Source organism: Palaemon carinicauda, chromosome 7 (assembly GCF_036898095.1).
Source record: "Palaemon carinicauda isolate YSFRI2023 chromosome 7, ASM3689809v2, whole genome shotgun sequence".
Taxonomy (NCBI): domain Eukaryota; kingdom Metazoa; phylum Arthropoda; class Malacostraca; order Decapoda; family Palaemonidae; genus Palaemon; species Palaemon carinicauda.
Window position 1 is genome coordinate 143,906,386 of NC_090731.1, and position 21,213 is coordinate 143,927,598.

The 21,213-nt window shown below is 34.8% G+C and overlaps 1 protein-coding gene across 5 annotated transcripts in view; it reads left to right on the forward strand.

Moving 5' to 3' along the window:
- LOC137644052 (sodium/mannose cotransporter SLC5A10-like) overlaps positions 1-21,213 on the forward strand; it is a 105,741-nt gene that overhangs the window by 70,293 nt on the left and 14,235 nt on the right. For all 5 annotated transcript variants that reach the window (XM_068376959.1, XM_068376956.1, XM_068376958.1 and 2 more), the window contains 5 exons: positions 14,991-15,062; positions 18,564-18,668; positions 19,073-19,237; positions 20,017-20,215; positions 20,630-20,850. In XM_068376959.1, the coding sequence (XP_068233060.1) occupies positions 15,048-15,062; positions 18,564-18,668; positions 19,073-19,237; positions 20,017-20,215; positions 20,630-20,850 (705 nt within the window). In that variant the 5' untranslated portion in view covers positions 14,991-15,047. The remainder of the gene's footprint in view (positions 1-14,990; positions 15,063-18,563; positions 18,669-19,072; positions 19,238-20,016; positions 20,216-20,629; positions 20,851-21,213) is intronic.

A 21,213-nucleotide genomic window follows, 5' to 3' on the forward strand; every position in this document is an offset into this window, starting at 1 on the left:
CTTGTTTCCTTTACTCACTGGGCTATATTCCCTGTTGGAGCCCCTGGGCTTGTAGCATTCTGCTTTTCCAACTAGGATTGTAGCTAGGCAAGTAATAATAATAATAATAATAATAATAATAATAATAATAATAATAATAATAATAATAATAATAATGAGGATAATGATTAAAAAAATATAAGTTCCTTGCCGAGGGTCCTGGGTATGATGTATGCCTGCTCTGTGCTTTGCGTTCCGCCGAGATATTTGGCCCAGTTGGGGAGGGGGCTTGATGAATGGTCTCCCAGGGCCGGGTTATATGGCCCAAATCCATATATCCGTCCATTCCTAACGTTTGGTTGTAGAATTGCCAGTTGAATATAAACTGGCAATCACAAATACATTTATGAATACCAAAATGTGGCTGTTGATAGTTAGGTCTTTTCAATCGGCTCTCTTTAAAGTAAAGATGATGTATTAGAAGAGATTGCTGACGAGCCAACTAATGATGCAACATTTTAATATTTCATTGTTACGGTTAGGATTGCAAGTTATATTTGAAGAAAAAAGTAAGATTAAAAAGAATAAAATTATTGTTATTATTAGCCAAGCTTCAACCCAGTTGGAAAAACAGGATGCTATTAGCCCAAGGGCTCCAATAGAAAAATTAACACAGTAAGGAAAGGAAATAAGGGAATAGATAAAATGCTAAAGAAGTAATCAACAATTGATATAGAATATTTTAAAATCAGTCACAACGGTGAAATAGATCTGCCATATATAAATTATAAAGACTCCTATTTCAGCCTGTCCAACATAAAAACATTCGCTGGGGAACTGAAATGCAAAAAGGTGATTGTTTTGTTAGTTCTTTGACAGTTTGTGAATGTCCCATAATATCATCTAAGTACTTTTTTTTTTAAGTTTGATATTAACTTGACGAATCTTATACATCTTTGAGATATAAGTTAGATTATCCATTGCTGTATTTCTATATTATAATATTTGATTTATGAGACTTAGTGATGTGGATTTATTATTATTGTTGTTAATGTAATTTTTATTATTATTATTATTGTAATTTAAACAACTTTACCACTCAATCTTTTCTCATCGTCGTCTTCAATTAGTCTCCCAGTTTTCCTTTCCCAGTGAACTCTTCTTAATTATAAAACTTTCAGTTTGAGTGTTTGTCAACTTCCATGCCGTTCTAAAATCTTTCTCTGGTGTGATATGAAAAAAATGTTTGGGCTTCTGAATTACAGAGAGAGAGAGAGAGAGAGAGAGAGAGAGAGAGAGAGAGAGAGAGAGAGAGAGAGAGAGAGAGAGAGAGAGAGTTACAAGGATTTGAATGGCTCAGACTTTTTGGAACATCCGCGGAGAGACTCCTTGCTCTTGGGTAGAGCGATTCACTTTAAACATTTAGTTTTTATGATCTTGTCTAACTGATTCTTGAACTCGTTTACCGTGTTACTGTTTACTACATCCGCTGGAAGTCTATTCCATGTATTTGCTATTTTATATATAAAGAAATTGCCACATTGAGTGGTGTTTTATCTTTTTAATTCCAGTTTGTATCCGTTAACTCTGGCCTGATTTGTGATAAGCATGAATAGATTGTTGTAATCTTCATTTGTTATTCATTTAAGAATTTTGAATGCCTCTAATAATGTTCGCTTAGTCGTCAAACGTTTCATCCTCCGTCCATATCCAAATTGCCTTACTGTTTGAACTAGTTTGGTGATCCTAGCTTGTACTGTTTCTAGTCTATCTTTATCCTTCTGAATACTTGGAGCCCAAAATAGGACTCTGTATTCCAGATGGGGTCTTAAAAGTGATGTATTCAGCTGTAGTACAGTGTCTTTGTTTCTGGATATGAGAGAGAGAGAGAGAGAGAGAGAGAGAGAGAGAGAGAGAGAGAGAGAGAGAGAGAGAGAGAGAGAGAGAGAGAGAGAGAGATAATAAACAAGCGAAATTATACGGTTAAGCTTTAGTATCCTGGCCTTGGACAGACACTCAATCGATTTTAGCAGAATATAGCGTGTCACGGAGCCATGCTATACAGTAGTCAGCTGCTTAGTGGTCACTATAATGCTATGAAGCTTTGTCGTTTTGTTCGCAAAGAGTGACCGTTTGCGCGCGCTCTCTCTCTCTCTCTCTCTCTCTCTCTCTCTCTCTCTCTCACACACAAATTAAAAAAGGCCATAATTTTTTTTTATCTCTTGCCATAGACATTTTTTTAAAGGCCATGAGAGGTGAGATACAATTAGTGACGTGCTAAATTCTTTCATAATAATAATGATAATGATACTGGTAAATTTGGTAATAATTATTATTATTATTATTATATGTTATAATTATGATAATAATCTATTATTATATATAATTATATATTATGTATATTGTATATATATATGATATATATATATTATATATATATATATATATATATATATATATATATATATATATATATATATATATATATATATATTATAAATGTTTGTGTCTAAGTAAGTAATAGCATTGTAAACATTTACAGTTTATTTCTCAAGCGTTAAAAGAAAACTATAACCTTCATGAAGTCATAAGATTGTCTTTGCGTGTTCCAAACGCATCACCGCTGACATCCAACATGCTGACGTCAGCTGGAACGTTGCTTGCATCACCACTGAAGAAGCGCGGACGCAGACTTGTATTTGCTTAAAGTGAATATTAGTTTCTAGACTGGTTTTCCCTTGTTTTTCCTTTGCTTGTTAGGTGAATTCTCTCTATCCCTGCTTTCAATTTGGGTTCAAGTGTTTCTATTGTTATTGTTCATATACATCCGCACTTTCAATGGTAGTTAGTTCAAAGTTCAACCATTTCTATTTTTCATCTTCATGGTAGTTAGTTTAACCATTTCTATTTTTCATCTTCATGGTAGTTAGTTTAACCATTTCTATTTTTCATCTTCATGGTAGTTAGTTTAACCATTTCTATTTTTCATCTCCATGGTAGTTAGTTTAACCATTTCTATTTTTCATCTCCATGGTAGTTAGTTTAACCATTTCTATTTTTCATCTCCATGGTAGTTAGTTTAACCATTTCTATTTTTCATCTCCATGGTAGTTAGTTTAACCATTTCTATTTTTCATCTCCATGGTAGTTAGTTTAACCATTTCTATTTTTCATCTCCATGGTAGTTAGTTTAACCATTTCTATTTTTCATCTCCATGGTAGTTAGTTTAACCATTTCTATTTTTCATCTTCATGGTAGTTAGTTTAACCATTTCTATTTTTCATCTCCATGGTAGTTAGTTTAACCATTTCTATTTTTCATCTTCATGGTAGTTAGTTTAACCATTTCTATTTTTCATCTTCATGGTAGTTAGTTTAACCATTTCTATTTTTCATCTCCATGGTAGTTAGTTTAACCATTTCTATTTTTCATCTCCATGGTAGATAGTTTAACCATTTCTATTTTTCATCTTCATGGTAGTTAGTTTAACCATTTCTATTTTTCATCTTCATGGTAGTTAGTTTAACCATTTCTATTTTTCATCTCCATGGTAGTTAGTTTAACCATTTCTATTTTTCTTCATTACATATCATCCCTTTTCAGTTGAGCTTTTATTTCAAATCCCTGTCGCCACTCTAAGTCTCTGGTATTGTGAGAATATTTGAATAGGGATTCCTTAATGAATTGCTTAATCAAGTGTTTTTCTCTGGTCTCCTGTCCAATTGTTTGATTATATTCTGACGAAAACTGTAATTGAACCTCTCACTTTTATCAGTGTTTTGGATGACTTGGTTAACTCTTAATTTGATTGGAAGGAACTGCATATTTGAAATAGTTAAAAGTTTCTCTAAAAGGTAGATGAAGTATTTAGATGAAGAAGGTTTTTCTTCTCATTGCAGTCATTGGTCAGTGTTTGTAGTGCTACTCTGTTAAGGGTGTCTTTTTCCTCGACGGAGATTAACCTAGTTATAGTTAGTTTCTTCATGACCTGACTCTCGCCTAATTTTCTCTCTCTCTCTCTCTCTCTCTCTCTCTCTCTCTCTCTCTCTCTCTCTCTCTCTCTCTCTCTCTCTCTCTCTCTCTCTCTGAGAAAAATCCTCTTCAATTTAAGTGCTGTTTGAGTACCCATTAGGCCACCTCTTCCCACATTTGTTCTGTGAAATATACAGCTCAGGAACTAGTTATTTTCTTTTGCCGAAGTTCTCTAAGCGCTGCATTAGTTTCTCATGGCACATATTATTCACTCCATGACAAGCTATCCTCTATTTCGTTGTTGATGTAACTTTTATTTTGTGGTGTATGGGGGTGAGGCAACTAGAAAAGGACATGGACTGTTTTGTCCCATTGGCCTTTGGTCTCGAAATGTGTGTCGTACTTTCCTTCGACTGTGGACGTATCTGAGTGTGTATCACATTGTTTATTCTTGCCTTGTTTGTTGCCATAAGGTTCCTACTAGGAGGATTTCCTCCAAGGGTTCCTACGACCCCTCACCCCATTTCTCTCCCTATTTGTCAGAGGGGGATTCGAACGCTGTCGTTAACACCTAACTGCGTGCTTGGAGACATTACATATTCTCGGATGAAGGAGAGATAAGCTTCATTGATGAGAGGATTGCCGTAACAAGAGCCCCCGACTCGTTATCTAACCCTGGCTTAAGGAATTAAAATGATTGATGACGGGGATGGGGATGGAATAGGAGTATTCATAGCTGGGAAGACGACCTCCCCCCTCCCTCCACGACTGGAGAATTGGGGTTATAGGGCGAGGATTCATATAGGCGTGTCCAAACAAATATTTATATTTCTTTATTATATGACCATATAATGAATAGAGAATGGCTCCTTGAACTTTAATTTCCGCGTTCACACGCACAAACACACACACATGTGTATATATATATATATATATATATATATATATATATATATATATATATATATATATATATATATATATATATATATATATTTAGGTGTGTTTTATGTATGTATATACATATACAGGCAGCGTGGCAGGTGCTATGGCTTAAATATTCATTTTATGTATAGCCGAACGAGGGGTTTAAAAAATAAGAAAAAAGTAAAATATGGGATTCAAGGACCTTGGAAATGCTTGTTATAAATCGATATACAGAAAATGCGAAGGGTTCTGAGAATGCTTGTCATTAGAAGAAAGTTTTAATGAAGAAAACGAACCGTAGCTAAGAAGACTTAGACAGTAAAAAGATTTATTGGTATAACAGTGCAATATCTTTACGATTAGATTTTTCTGGTTGTTAGGTAAAGGAGTAGATGTTGGTGCAAAGGTGTAGTAGAAAGTGAGTCTTCAGTAGAGTTTAGAAAGGCGGATGTTTGAAGACGATACAGCACTGATTGGTGTCAGTGAGGAAAAGTTGCACACGCTCGGAAAAGTATATGGAAGTATTTGTTAGAGATGAAAGTTGAGTTTATCTTGGTATATGATAATGTTGATATGTAAAGGAAGATTGGAAATAGATGAATTTTAAAAGTATTTGGGAGTAAATGTAACAGCCAGTGGTAGAGTAAGAGAAGCAGCGAGTGTCAGAATAGGGTAACAAGAAAGGCAGAAAGGTTTAAAGGTCGCTCATGAATGGCAGAGGGAGTGGACAGTGACAATGCCTTAGAGACTGACCATATATCCATATGATCAGCGCCCAGGCGCCCTAACCACCCAAGCTATGCCAAAGGAGGGTCAGGCAATGACTGCTGATGACTCGGCAGGTTGACGTATAGGGTACCACAGCTTGTCATGTTGATTTAAGTAAATAAATGAAAGGTGGGTGTAAATAAAATGAAAAATGTTGCGGGAGATGTATAAAAACGGTAATGGGCAAAAGGATTTTTTTTTTTTGCGTGGGGAAATATGGCCAAAAAAATAAATAATAAAAATCAGATGACAATAAATAAATAAAAATAAATAAATTCTGTATTAATGGATAGCCTATATTTGCTATACAGATCTGATATGGAAATTAATCTATACGTCCCAATGCGATTCCGTATATTGTTTAATATTAATTTTATTGCAAGGTCAGGGATATTGATTTATAGTTATTGTAAGCTCGACTAGTGATTTTTCAATATATTATGAATGAACCTACCTGCTACACCCATTGTTTGCATGCACGCATGCGCACGAAATGGTACCCGAGATATAGGTGGCGCTAAAGATTTTGCATTTGGGCCTTTCAAATTGCAATAGCGTAGGTATTTCGAATGGGAATGCCTTAATTGTAAGCTTTCATATGCACTCATACATAATATATATATATATATATATATATATATATATATATATATATATATATATATTACACTACTACTACTACTACTACTACTACTACTACTAATAATAATAATAATAATAATAATAATAATAATAATGTGTGTGCGTTTTGTGTGTATGAATATTTATTTATTGGCTTTCGTCTGTATAACATTGAACTTTATCTAAATGAATTAAACTTTATGTAACATATAATTCTATTCACTACAGAACAAACAAACATGAGAATTCCTTGTTTTCCAAAAATGAAATTTAAGCGAAAGTTCTCTTAGCTGGAATAGTACATGCAGAGTGCGAAGCCATTGCGTAACTTATAACACACTTAATACAAGGGGGAGCCGCTATTAATCTTGATTTAGTGACGACGAGTTTCTTCCAAGGACCCTCGTGTATCATTTGGTAATCGCCAAACAATGACTCTCTCAATTTGGGTACCTTGACAACTGTTTCGATAATGTTAGCTTTCGACGCCTTTCTCTTTACATTAGTTACGCTGGCCTATGTAACAGTTATGCAACAACTCGAGGTTAGACCTGTCGACATATCATCATCATCATCATTATCAGCCGTAACTAGTCCACTGCAAGACTTGTTAACATTAACAATCAGCCGTAACTAGTCCATTGCAAGACTTGTTGACATATCATCGTCATCATCAGCCGTAGCTAGTCCACAGCAAGACTTGTTGACATATCATCATCAGCTGTAGCTAGTCCACAGCAAGACTTGTTGACATTATCATCATAATCAGCCGTAGCTAGTCCACAGCAAGACTTTTTGACATATTATTATCCATAGCTAGTCCACAGCAAGACTTGTTGACATTATCAGTCTTAGCTAGTCCACAGCAAGACTTTTTGACATATTATTATCCATAGCTAGTCCACAGCAAGACTTGTTGACATATTATCATCATATGTAGCTAGTCCACAGCAAGACTTGTTGACATATCATCATCTGTAGCTAGTCCACAGCAAGACTTGTTGACATTATCATCATAATCAGCCGTAGCTAGTCCACAGCAAGTCTTTTTGACATATTATTATCCATAGCTAGTCCACAGCAAGACTTGTTGACATATTATCATCTGTAGCTAGTCCACAGCAAGACTTGTTGACATATTATCATCATATGTAGCTAGTCCACAGCAAGACTTGTTGACATATTATCATCATCAGCCGTAGCTAGTCCACAGCAAGACTTGTTGACATATTATCATCATCAGCCGTAGCTAGTCCACAGCAAGATTTGTTGACATTATCAGTCGTAGCTAGTCCACAGCAAGACTTTTTGACATATCATCATCAGCCGTAGCTAGTCCACAGCAAGACTTGTTGACATTATCAGTCATAGCTAGTCCACAGCAAGACTTTTTGACATATCATCATCAGCCGTAGCTAGTCCACAGCAAGACTTTTTGACATAATATTATCCATAGCTAGTCCACAGCAAGACTTGTTGACATATTATCATCATATGTAGCTAGTCCACAGCAAGACTTGTTGACATATCATCATCTGTAGCTAGTCCACAGCAAGACTTGTTGACATTATCATCATAATCAGCCGTAGCTAGTCCACAGCAAGTCTTTTTGACATATTATCCATAGCTAGTCCACAGCAAGACTTGTTGACATATTATCATCTGTAGCTAGTCCACAGCAAGACTTGTTGACATTATCATCATAATCAGCCGTAACTAGTCCACAGCAAGACTTTTTGACATATTATCATCATATGTAGCTAGTCCACAGCAAGACTTGTTGACATATCATCATCTGTAGCTAGTCCACAGCAAGACTTGTTGACATATCATCATCTGTAGCTAGTCCAGAGCAAGACTTGTTGACATTATCATCATAATCAGCCGTAGCTAGTCCACAGCAAGTCTTTTTGACATATTATTATCCATAGCTAGTCCACAGCAAGACTTGTTGACACATTATCATCTGTAGCTAGTCCACAGCAAGACTTGTTGACATATTATCATCATATGTAGCTAGTCCACAGCAAGACTTGTTGACATATTATCATCATCAGCCGTAGCTAGTCCACAGCAAGATTTGTTGACATTATCAGTCGTAGCTAGTCCACAGCAAGACTTTTTGACATATCATCATCAGCCGTAGCTAGTCCACAGCAAGACTTGTTGACATTATCAGTCATAGCTAGTCCACAGCAAGACTTTTTGACATATCATCATCAGCCGTAGCTAGTCCACAGCAAGACTTTTTGACATATTATTATCCATAGCTAGTCCACAGCAAGACTTGTTGACATATCATCATATGTAGCTAGTCCACAGCAAGACTTGTTGACATATCATCATCTGTAGCTAGTCCACAGCAAGACTTGTTGACATTATCATCATAATCAGCCGTAGCTAGTCCACAGCAAGTCTTTTTGACATATTATCCATAGCTAGTCCACAGCAAGACTTGTTGACATATCATCTGTAGCTAGTCCAGAGCAAGACTTGTTGACATATTATCATCTGTAGCTAGTCCACAGCAAGACTTGTTGACATTATCATCATAATCAGCCGTAACTAGTCCACAGCAAGACTTTTTGACATATTATTATCCATAGCTAGTCCACAGCAAGACTTGTTGACATATTATCATCATATGTAGCTAGTCCACAGCAAGACTTGTTGACATATTATCATCATCAGCCGTAGCTAGTCCACAGCAAAATTTGTTGACATATTATCATCATCTGTAGCTAGTCCACAGCAAAACTTGTTGACATTATCATCATAATCAGCCGTAACTAGTCCACAGCAAGACTTTTTGACATTATTATCCATAGCTAGTCCACAGCAAGACTTGTTGACATATTATCATCATATGTAGCTAGTCCACAGCAAGACTTGTTGACATATTATCATCATATGTAGCTAGTCCACAGCAAGACTTGTTGACATATTATCATCATCAGCCGTAGCTAGTCCACAGCAAGATTTGTTGACATATTATCATCATCTGTAACTAGTCCACAGCAAGACTTGTTGACATTATCATCATAATCAGCCGTAGCTAGTCCACAGCAAGACTTTTTGACATATTATTATCCATAGCTAGTCCACAGCAAGACTTGTTGACATATTATCATCATCAGCCGTAGCTAGTCCACAGCAAGACTTGTTGACATTATCATCATAATCAGCCGTAACTAGTCCACAGCAAGACTTTTTGACGTATTATTATCCATAGCTAGTCCACAGCAAGACTTGTTGACATATTATCATCATATGTAGCTAGTCCATAGCAAGACTTGTTGACATATTATCATCATCAGCCGTAGCTAGTCCACAGCAAGACTTGTTGACATTATCATCATAATCAGCCGTAACTAGTCCACAGCAAGACTTTTTGACATATTATTATCCATAGCTAGTCCACAGCAAGACTTGTTGACATATTATCATCATATGTAGCTAGTCCATAGCAAGACTTGTTGACATATTATCATCATCAGCCGTAGCTAGTCCACAGCAAGACTTGTTGACATTATCATCATAATCAGCCGTAACTAGTCCACAGCAAGACTTTTTGACATTATTATCCATAGCTAGTCCACAGCAAGACTTGTTGACATATTATCATCATCAGCCGTAGCTAGTCCACAGCAAAATTTGTTGACATATTATCATCATCTGTAGCTAGTCCACAGCAAAACTTGTTGACATTATCATCATAATCAGCCGTAACTAGTCCACAGCAAGACTTTTTGACATTATTATCCATAGCTAGTCCACAGCAAGACTTGTTGACATATTATCATCATATGTAGCTAGTCCACAGCAAGACTTGTTGACATATTATCATCATATGTAGCTAGTCCACAGCAAGACTTGTTGACATATCATCATCAGCCGTAGCTAGTCCACAGCAAGATTTGTTGACATATTATCATCATCTGTAGCTAGTCCACAGCAAGACTTGTTGACATTATCATCATAATCAGCCGTAGCTAGTCCACAGCAAGACTTTTTGACATATTATTATCCATAGCTAGTCCACAGCAAGACTTGTTGACATATTATCATCATCAGCCGTAGCTAGTCCACAGCAAGACTTGTTGACATTATCATCATAATCAGCCGTAACTAGTCCACAGCAAGACTTTTTGACATATTATTATCCATAGCTAGTCCACAGCAAGACTTGTTGACATATTATCATCATATGTAGCTAGTCCATAGCAAGACTTGTTGACATATTATCATCATCAGCCGTAGCTAGTCCACAGCAAGACTTGTTGACATTATCATCATAATCAGCCGTAACTAGTCCACAGCAAGACTTTTTGACATATTATTATCCATAGCTAGTCCACAGCAAGACTTGTTGACATATTATCATCACCAGCCGTAGCTAGTCTGCTGCAAGACCTAAGTCTCAGACATGTCCTTCAACTCGCGTGTTTATGGTCTTTCAAATGCCAATCTATACCCCCAAATTTTCATACCCCGTCAATCCGTCGTCTACTCTTCATTCCCCTGCTTCTTTTACAATCTCTAGGGACCCATTCTGTTATTTTTAATGCTCATCTATCTGTTATTCTCATTATGCCCTGCCCATATCCATGTATTTTTCTTAAGTGTTAGAATATCCTCTACTAATGTTTATCATATCCACGTTGCTCTTTTCTGTCGCTTAGTTTTATTCCCATCATTATTCTTTCCATAGCTCGTTGCGTTGTAAGGCTTCAAGTTTCTGATGCATAAATTAATTCTGATAGGACCATCTGATTAAATAATTTTCTCTAGAGAAAGTGGCATTTTACATTTCATAATCTCATTTGTTTACCAAAAGTTCTCCATCCCATATAACTATTGACAATGAATGAATAGATAAACCCGACGTATTACTGAAAATCGTACCCACTTGTCAGTATCTTTGCACACTTTGTCGTGGATTTATACACATGGAATTATCATCGAATTATGGGTGGAAATGTCTGTTTGTACATTTGTGCATGTGGTTGTTCATTTGTTCAAATAAAACAAGTTGTACTAACTGTAGACAAAATATAATGTAACTCCTAAAAATACGAGTGTTAACGTGGTTAGCTTGGTTAATACTAGATAAACCTTCTTCCCAGACATTTATGATTGACAATTCAATCAACTTCTTGTAAAGAGGGACTCTATGGGAATCCGCTTCAGTGCTGGTAAAGCCACGTGACAGAAAGATTATTCATTTAAAGAGCAATTAAAGCTATACTATGATACACCCGGATCCCTTGAAATGTAATAGAAATCATAGAAGGGGAGATTCAAATAATTTTAATAATTTTTGATAGATCCAACGATGTATGTGAAACTTGTAAATTTATTTTCAACTCCAAGCTTATAAAAAACGATAAACAATGAAACTCTGTATTAAGAATTAATTATGTAATTTATCTGAAAGTTAAAGTATATAATTAGAACATCCATACAGAAGTCATATAATGTTTCTCAAGGAAGTGACGTATGAATTATTACGCAATGAGTGGATGGGAAAACGGGTCTTTTATAAAGTAGGGTTGTGGTGGCCTATTGGAAACTTCCCTGCCTGGCATTATGCCGGACTGGGGTTCAAGTCATGCCCAAGCTCATAGTTTCTTGTAGTGTCTACAACCTCACCATCCTTGTGAGCTAAGGATGTAGGGTTGGCGTGGGTATATGTCTACCTGCCGAGTCGTCAGCAGCCATTGCTTGCCTCTTCCTTGGTCCTATAATAGCTTAGAAGATGGAGAGAGGCCTTGAGCCTAATCATAGGGTAAATACGTTCAGTCCCTGGAGAATTGTCCTGCAAGATTGGCAATGTCACTGTCCCTTACCTCTGCCATTCATGAGTGGACTTTAGACTTGAGATGGAGATTCTTTGGAGTCTGTCTGCGCTGATGAATGCCTAGTTAATAAATAGCAATGACCATAAACGTTGGCTGCTCTAACCCTGGTCCTCGCAAAAAAATTCTTGTTGTCAACACCGAACGTTTTTTTCTTTCTCTAAGTGTACAAGGACATTTCATAGCAGCTTTCAAGGAATGGTTGAAGTATAGAAAGGTGTTCGTGGAATAGAGAAGAAATGCTGACGTGGCTAAGAGTATTTGCAGTTGCATGTCTTCAAGAACAGTCCGACATTAATTCTTCCTCTTAATCCAGTACGGCATTAAAAAAATAAATTGTATGTTCTCAGAGCTGTGAGTTTTTGTGTCTTAGATGTGGGTGGAGTCCTCGTGGATATGATTTATTGATGTTCTATCGATATCATGATAAAAACTTCATAATTGTCGATTGAATACTTTTTTTTTTTATAATTGGTGCAGTCTGATTCTGTCCATTGCGTTATGAACACAAAATTAAAAACAGAATGGGATTTATCTCATAGCGGAAATAAAATTCACTCTGTATAGAAAATTATCTTGTTTTTCCTACATTCATTTCCTCAGTTACCATAATATTTCTGTAAACATCCGAGTAACTCGTAATCTTTTACTGAGAAGTTTGAGAATCTATTCCCTTGTTACTCTACCCGACGGACGCTATCGAAAAAAATCTATCAACAAAGCCAATACAATAAACGACAGTATATATAAGATGATGCAGCTGTCAATCAAAGATATTTTAAAAATAAAACTCCCAAATATAGAAAGTTATAAAAAAATGTAACTAGGGATATCAAAGCTGATAATACTTGTTCATTAGTATTCCAAGACCATAGGGAGCGCCCTTATTAATGTTTATCAGAACAAAATATACCAATATATACCCAAATCCGGAGTTTACAAAACACCATATGAAGATTGTCGCAACAAATTTCACGTGGAATAAATTAACCGTTCCACCTCAAAGATTAACAGAACACGCAAGATCTGTCAGTTATATATGGCTTTAAGAGAGGAGATGCGTGTGCGTGCTTATCTATCTAAATATTTAGTCTATTGGCACAAAGGGCCTCGGTTAGATTTCGCTAATCGTTTCTATCTTAAGCTTTTAATTCACTACTTCTCCATTCATCATTTCCTACTTCACGCTACATAGTCTTCAACCATGTAGGCCAGGGTCTTCCAACTCTTTTAGTGCCTTATGGAGCCCAGTTAAACGTTTGGTGAACTAATGTCTCTTGGGGAGTGCGAAGAGCACGGCCAAACCATTTTCATTTACCCCTCTACTATTTTTTTCTAAATCCTGCGTGTTCATATAGTTATAAGAAAAACTAGCCTGGTTTCCTCAATAAGCGACCTGGAACTGACATCGTCAACATAGTCAACCAAACGGAAGTTGGTGTTGCCACCGTACATTTGATATATATTCAAAATATTCACTAAATTAAAAAATGAGCAATCACTCAAGTGTCACTATTTGTGAGTTGTATATTTTATGTAGACTTTTGAGTAATTACTCCATTTTTAATTTAGTATATATTTTGAATATATGTTAAACGTACACTGGCATCACGAACTTCTGTTTGGTTGACCATGTTGACGATGTCAGTTCCAGGTCGTTTAGTGAGGATATCAATCTATTTTTTTTTTTTTTTATAATTCTGTTGTTTTTTTATAACTTTTTTCTCATGTGGCGAATTGTTTTAAGATATGAACAAGTAAAAGAGGAAAACAATAGCTTTACATAATTTGGCAGTATATGGAGAGTGTAGTCTTGTAAACAAATACCAGGGTTTACCTCAACGTGGTGAAAGGGTTCGTGTATCACCATGATCAGCAAAGTAGTACTAGTCAGGGCCACCCATACTAAGATGGTTTGCTATGAGTGATCAGACAAAAATCTCCCACCATCACCAATCTGTACTGGCCGGCATGGTGATGAAAACTGACCAAAGCCCAGACATGTATAAGGACATGTTTGAGGCCTTTGTCCTGTAATGGCCTAGAAGCGGCTGCATTTGTTTTCGTTGTGTGTGTATATCTATCTATCTATCTATCTATCTATCTGTATATATATATATATATATATATATATATATATATATATATATATATATATACACACACTTTGCTGATATGGCCTGCATAAACAATTAAACCATTTCACCACGTTAAGGTATCCCCACTTATATATACAGTATATATATATGTCTAACCAACAAAGTTGGGCAGAAAGAGTGTGTCTGGTAGGGGTGGTATGTAGTATGGGTAACTGCCACTGAACTCCTGACGCCAATGACATGATTATAATCTCCCTCTCCAATTATGTGTGGGGTGAGGTTGAACTTCTTCGTGGACTTGATGACCTCCAAATGAACATATTTAAAACCAATGTGAGTGATAATGATATTTATATTTATATCTCGAGAACGTCTTTGTTATTATTATTATTGTTATTATTATATACTTATTTTGATATTGTTGTCATGAAGTAATGTAGTAGAACAAAGAGTTTAAAGTTCATTTTTCTTAAGTTATGGCATTTTTTTGTTGTTAACCAATGTATTAAAGTCGACCGTTTTATTCCAATTGTAATTTGGTAAGAATCGTGTTGAAGTCAGTTTAATTCTTCTTTATTTCTGTTGCCCTATTTTCATTATCTTAATATTGATTAACAAAAGTGTATGCACACGTTTTCTTTCATTATTTTTCATACATATACATAATTACAATTACGTACCTAATAATGCACAATTGGCTTGTGTTTACAAACGCACAAAACAGTGATGCACTATAACTAAATAAGGATTTGTTTTCCTTTTCAGTCTTCCAGACGAAACAAGCAAGAAAGCCTCTCCAGCTATTTCCTGGCATCGAGGGATATGCATTGGATTCCCGTAAGTAGCTCGTCACCAACTTATTTTATTACCTCTGTCAACGAAGTTGGAAGGAGGTTATGTTTTCGCCCCTGTTTGTGTTTGTTTGTGAACAGATTACTGGCCACCATTTTAATAGTAGAGTAATTAGACTTGCAGGGATTAACTGGTATGTAAAAAGCTGGAAATTATTAAATTTTGGAAGGTCAAGGTCAAAGGTTGAGGTTACGGTTAAGAAAAATGCCCAATTCACGTAATCCGCCATTGGATTGGACATTGTTGTCACGGAGACTTCAAACTTGGTTCATATATGAGTGTATGAAAATCCACGCAAATCAATATTGTACATGTTAACGTCAAAGGTCAAGGTCAAGAAATAAGCTGCAGTGGCGGAGGTTTACGCTCTACAGCTAGTTTAGATTTTTTTTATTGTTGCCAATGCGACCCCAAGACTATAATAAGCTTCCTCTAGGCAGTGAAAAGACTATAGATATTAAGACTTTCGAAAATAAACTGAAGACTTTCTTGTTTTCTAATTGATTCGATAATGTGGATTTGACAATAAACGATGAATATGCTGTGTGAAATGCAGAATACTTTACAATGTATACGATGAAATGAATTACGAAAGGTCCTGTAGAGAGTAGGGTTTCCCTGCAGTTTAGGACCTGGAAAACAGCCCTTAACGTAAGTAAAGTAAAACTAGTGATTATAGGTATGAAGCCCCGAATTCATGTTCCATTAGCAGAAACAAGAAGTTGTAAATAGATGAAATTAATGTTATTTCAATACTATTTGTATCGGTACATCTATACTAAGATGTATTTTGTATGATTGGAAGGAGTGACACTGTGATAAATGGGATCTTAGAAAATAGATTTTGTTTGTGAATAAATTGTCTATAACAATTATCAGACGTGAGAACACAAATTAGAATGGAATCATACCATTAAAAAACTGCGTGATGAGCCTCATAAAACACCCATGACTCATTTCTCTCGTGTATTGCATCATGTATTGCATGCAACAAGCCCTTTTGCACTCACTGTTGCTTTTACTCAAATCCAACAGTTTGTCTCTTCTTGCTGTCAAAACATGTTATGTATAAGTTTGTTATATTTAAGTTATATATGATTTCAGACATTCCTTTCTTTCCCTTTTAGCAGTTATATTCTTAGAAGAAATGTTGCTTATTAATTAGGCTACTTCCATTTTTCCCATTTTCTCTTCGGAGGCTCAACTTATGTCCTTCTGAAATTCATTCATCTTGATTACACTGATGACTACTTTTCCTCTTTCCACATCAACCAGAACTTACAAATAGCCTAAGCCTTTTCTTCATTCAAATAAATATCACATATTTCCAGCCACACCCCTTATCACAGTTACATTCATCAACATGCTGTCCCATCTGTTCTGAACTAACCATGATCTTTTCCTCATCTTATTTTCTTTTCCAATTATTTTTGTTGATGTTTTTTATTTATTTGAAGCTTTGAATTTCTCTGAATAATCCTCTTATCAAACACATTTGCACAACCCCTTATTTATTTACTCCAAGAACACCTGTCCTTGCAATGTCATTTTATATATGTATATATATATATATATATATATATATATATATATATATATATATATATATATATATATATATATATATATATATATACACACTCTTTATTATAAAGGAGAGGTGTTGTATAGATTGGATGATGAAAAAATTAAAACTTGCATTACAACTATAAGAATAGGCTCTCTCTCTCTCTCTCTCTCTCTCTCTCTCTCTCTCTCTCTCTCTCTCTCTCTCTCTCTCTCTCTCTCTCTCTCTCTCTCTCTGTCATTTCCTATTTGCAGAATTCTCCTGTCAATGCAGAAAAATTATGGAATTAAAATTTGTATAGAATATGATAACTTCCTTATTTATTATCGAAAAAAATCCTGATTTTTATAAAGAAAGTTTTTAAGAATTATCATCACAAGACAATATGAAATTTTTTATACAGTATACTCTAATTTTGATGTTTTTAGTATGAAGCATCACAGACAAACAGGAAATGAAATTTCATTTTGCTAGCAGTTTAGGTAAATCATTAATCAATTAAAGAGTTCATTTTTTTTCATGTCAGGTAAACTATTCAATGTTCTTAGCTTATGCTATGTTTAAAGAGATTTCTTTGAAAAATAAATTCAAAATTTTCCTTTAAGAAATATAAGAATAGAGGGAAAACATTTCTTTATAAAACAAACAAATCTATGTAACTTTTGAGGGAAGCGTAGCGAAAAATAGAATATGCTTTCAGATACAGGAAAGAATATCCATTTTTATGCAGTAAATTTGTCTGTACAAAATCTGCATTATATATAATTAACACAAAATGATATGGAAAATATCAAGAAAAGGGAATAAGGATAACTTATAAAAAAGGTATAATGAACAATAAAAATATGTGAATAACAGAAATTAAAATATAGGATGAAATATTTTAGGTAATATTTTACTGAATGTGGACTAAAGTTGTTTTTTTTTTTTTCATTGAATGTGGACTAAAGGCTTGCTTTTTTTATTCTAGTTATTTAAACTAAACTGCTTGTAATTTATCATGCAAGAATGCATCAAATATTATTAAATGGAAATAATAAGCTGAAAATAATTGAATAATGATGAAAGAAAAATAAATAGAAAGTATAATAGAATAAAATTTAATGTAAAGAGAGGGTAAAGGGAAATCAAATTAAAGTAAAAATTAATCATAATTAAAATATATTCAATATTAAACTTAATGATATAATTGAATAGTTGAATTTTAAGGGTTTAGGATTGTGAAGAGAATAGAATAAAATTTACAAGTTTGTTTAATGTTGTAGATGATTTAGGAGTTTATAAAGGAAAGGATTTATAAATACAATTTTGCACAGTACTTTATTATACAATTACTATATAATAAAACATACAATATAATTAGTGAACTACTTGAAAAGTGTAGTGCATTATTTGTATTGTTTGGTAATTTCACATAGGCAGCTACAGTTCATTGACCCAAGGCAGATTTTTGCTCTAGGGGTGTCTGTTACCTTAGCCCCGTAAAGACCGGGGCCAACTGTATGTGTATATAAAAAGGATTTTAGATTTTCGCTCTACGCTGTCTGTTACCTTAGCCCCGCAAAGACCGAGGCCAACTGTATGCGATTATAAAAAGGATTTTAGATTTTTGCTCTACGGCTGTCTGTTACCTTAGCCCCGCAAAGACCGAGGCCAACTGTATGCGATTATAAAAAGGATTTTAGATTTTCGCTCTACGGCTGTCTGTTACCTTAGCCCCGCAAAGACCGGGGGCCAACTGTATATATGTGTATATAAAAAGGATTTTAGATTTTCGCTCTACGGCTGTCTGTTACCTTAGGCCTGCAAAGAATGGGGGCCAACTATATATTTGTGTATATAAAAAGGATTAAAAAGTACATATGTATGTGTTCGTAATCCTTTATTTATTAGTCACATACTTGTTATTCTATTTTTAGGTCGGAGCCTCACTATTCGCCAGCAACATTGGTTCAGGTCATTTTATAGGGTTAGCAGGAGCTGGAGCAGCTTCGGGCATTGCAGTGGCTGGCTTTGAATTAGGGGTGAGTATTAATTTTTGGATGTTTATTTGGCAAATATTACTAACAATTCTTACAATAATGTCAATAATTATTACTGTTATTATTTTTGTGATTGTTATCATTATATTACAAGAATTTACAGAAAAGCATGATTATTTTTTGTGAACATGCCGGTATGTAAAATATATTCTCATTTCTGGCATTTTGTATGCAAAAAATGGATTTGATTTTTTCATAAGTTTTTAAAATGCGTGTGAAATTACATTGACTTTTAGGGGATTATTGCTTTAGAATGTCTTCCATAATTAAGAACAGTTAAAGGTATGGAGAGAAATCATAATTTGACACTTGTTGACATTCATCACTTCTCTTCCTAAAATAACAACATTTCTGGTTAAGATGATACTATCTTGTTTCCATCACAGTCTGTGTACACGCTGATGATGCTGGGATGGCTGTTTGTACCCGTGTACATGAGTTCGGAAGTGTATACCATGCCGGAGTACTTGAGCAAAAGATTTGGTGGCAAGAGAATTCGAATCTACCTGTCTTTTTTGGCGCTCATCCTTTATATTTTCACCAAAATATCTGTAAGTTTTAGTTTCTATTAGTGTTACTGTTCTTGTTGTAAATTGCAAATGATCAAATCCTTGTGATTTATAATTCTTGTGCATTTGTTTCAGCATTGATTTTTCCAAATTTAAGGAGAGTATACTACTAGACTTCCATTGTGTCTCTTGGTATTCTATTACTAGACTTCCATTGTGTCTCTTGGTATTCTATTACTAGACTTCCATTGTGTCTCTTGGTATTCTACTACTAGACTTCCATTGTGTCTCTTGGTATTCTACTACTAGACTTCCATTCTCTCTCTTAGCATGCAGTACTGTACTATACTTGCAATCTCTCGCATGTTATGCGTTAAAAGGCAGACATACCTTTTGATGAGCAATTTTCAGATTCCAAATATAATTTTTGAAAATTTTGTTCATTTGTCAAAGAAAACTAAAAGGCAAAATTTGCTTTTAATTAACTGACAAAATATTCTTTTTATTGTACAGTACTTTTATCATCAACAACACTTGAAAAGTCAGGTAATGGATTTGATTAGTGCTAGGGAAGAAGACCCCCTTTTGAACAAAAAAAATTATCTCGAAAACTTTCTTACATGGAAAATTAAGTACAGTTTCAATATAGTTATTGTATGTAGCCATTAGATTTCATGTAAATGAGTTTCAGATAAGTTTTGAAAAATCTACATTTTGACTCTGAAAGTCAAGGAGCGTAAATCTAATGACCTTTAATTCTTACATAAGATATTCATGTAGGCTACAGCACATCTAATATAGTATTTTTTTGGACTTATCAGGCTGACCTATACGCTGGGGCCCTGTTCATGCAGTTGGCCATGAATAAAAGTTCGGACGAATGGCTCTATATCAGCATACTCATCCTACTTGGAATAGCAGCTGTTTTTACCATTGTTGGTGGTCTGGCTGCAGTTGTGTGGACAGACTTTATACAGATTATACTCATGGTTGTTGGAGCTTTTATCTTAATGGGAACATGTAAGTTATTATCAAAAACACTTGTCGATAATTACAAATGAATAGCATACTTGGGAATTTGCCAACCAATATGTTACAAACCTCTGATCTTTTGATACAATTAAAAGTAAAGGTTTGTATTGACTGGATTATTTTGACTATAATGTTGTTTCTAAATAATACTGATTTACAAAAAAAAAAAAAAAAAAAAAAAAAAAATCTATTGGGTCTATAGCAGAAATATAAACCCAAAATTAAAGTTACTTATATTGATGTGGTCTTAGTTTAGAAAAGTACCATAACATTACTGATATAGCTTCTTGGTTTATACATAATTTATTGAAATTCTTACAAATACTCAGGTACAGCCTATTATTACAGTGCTTGACTGCTTGTAAATTCTGTGAGTTTATTCTTTCGTGGATCTTTCAACAGCTCTTAATGCTGTTGGAGGCTACCAAGCACTGGTCAATGCGTACCCTACAGCAAAGGCATCTGCCCAAGTGAGTGATGCCTTCAACAATACCTGCGGTAACCCACCGGAGGATTACATGAGCCTCTTTCGATCGATACAGCCTGGCAAAAGTGAATATCCATGGACTGGGATGGTCATAGGCGTGAGGTTGAATGCGATATGGTACTGGTGCACTGATCAGGTGAAGTTTATCAAGTTATTTTCTTGTATGCATGGGATTTTCTCTAACCTGAATCCAATAAGATTGTCATTTAAATTTGAACGAACGACTACCAGTTATTGACTTCCAGTTAGGTTTTGAAAGTTGTGTATAAAAAATATTGATATGTTTTCTTTAAGAATTAGATATGTACAGTATTGGGTAATACAAGATTTGAAGGATCTGAATATAATTTAAAGTGAAGAATCTTTTGAGTTTCTACTAATGTCTAAATTTTATTTGCTTCAGAATCCACATGAATTTATTTTGTAACCTTTAAGCTTCATGGAAAATATCATAAAATTTTTTAACCAGAAATAGATCTTTGGATCTAGCATATTAGGC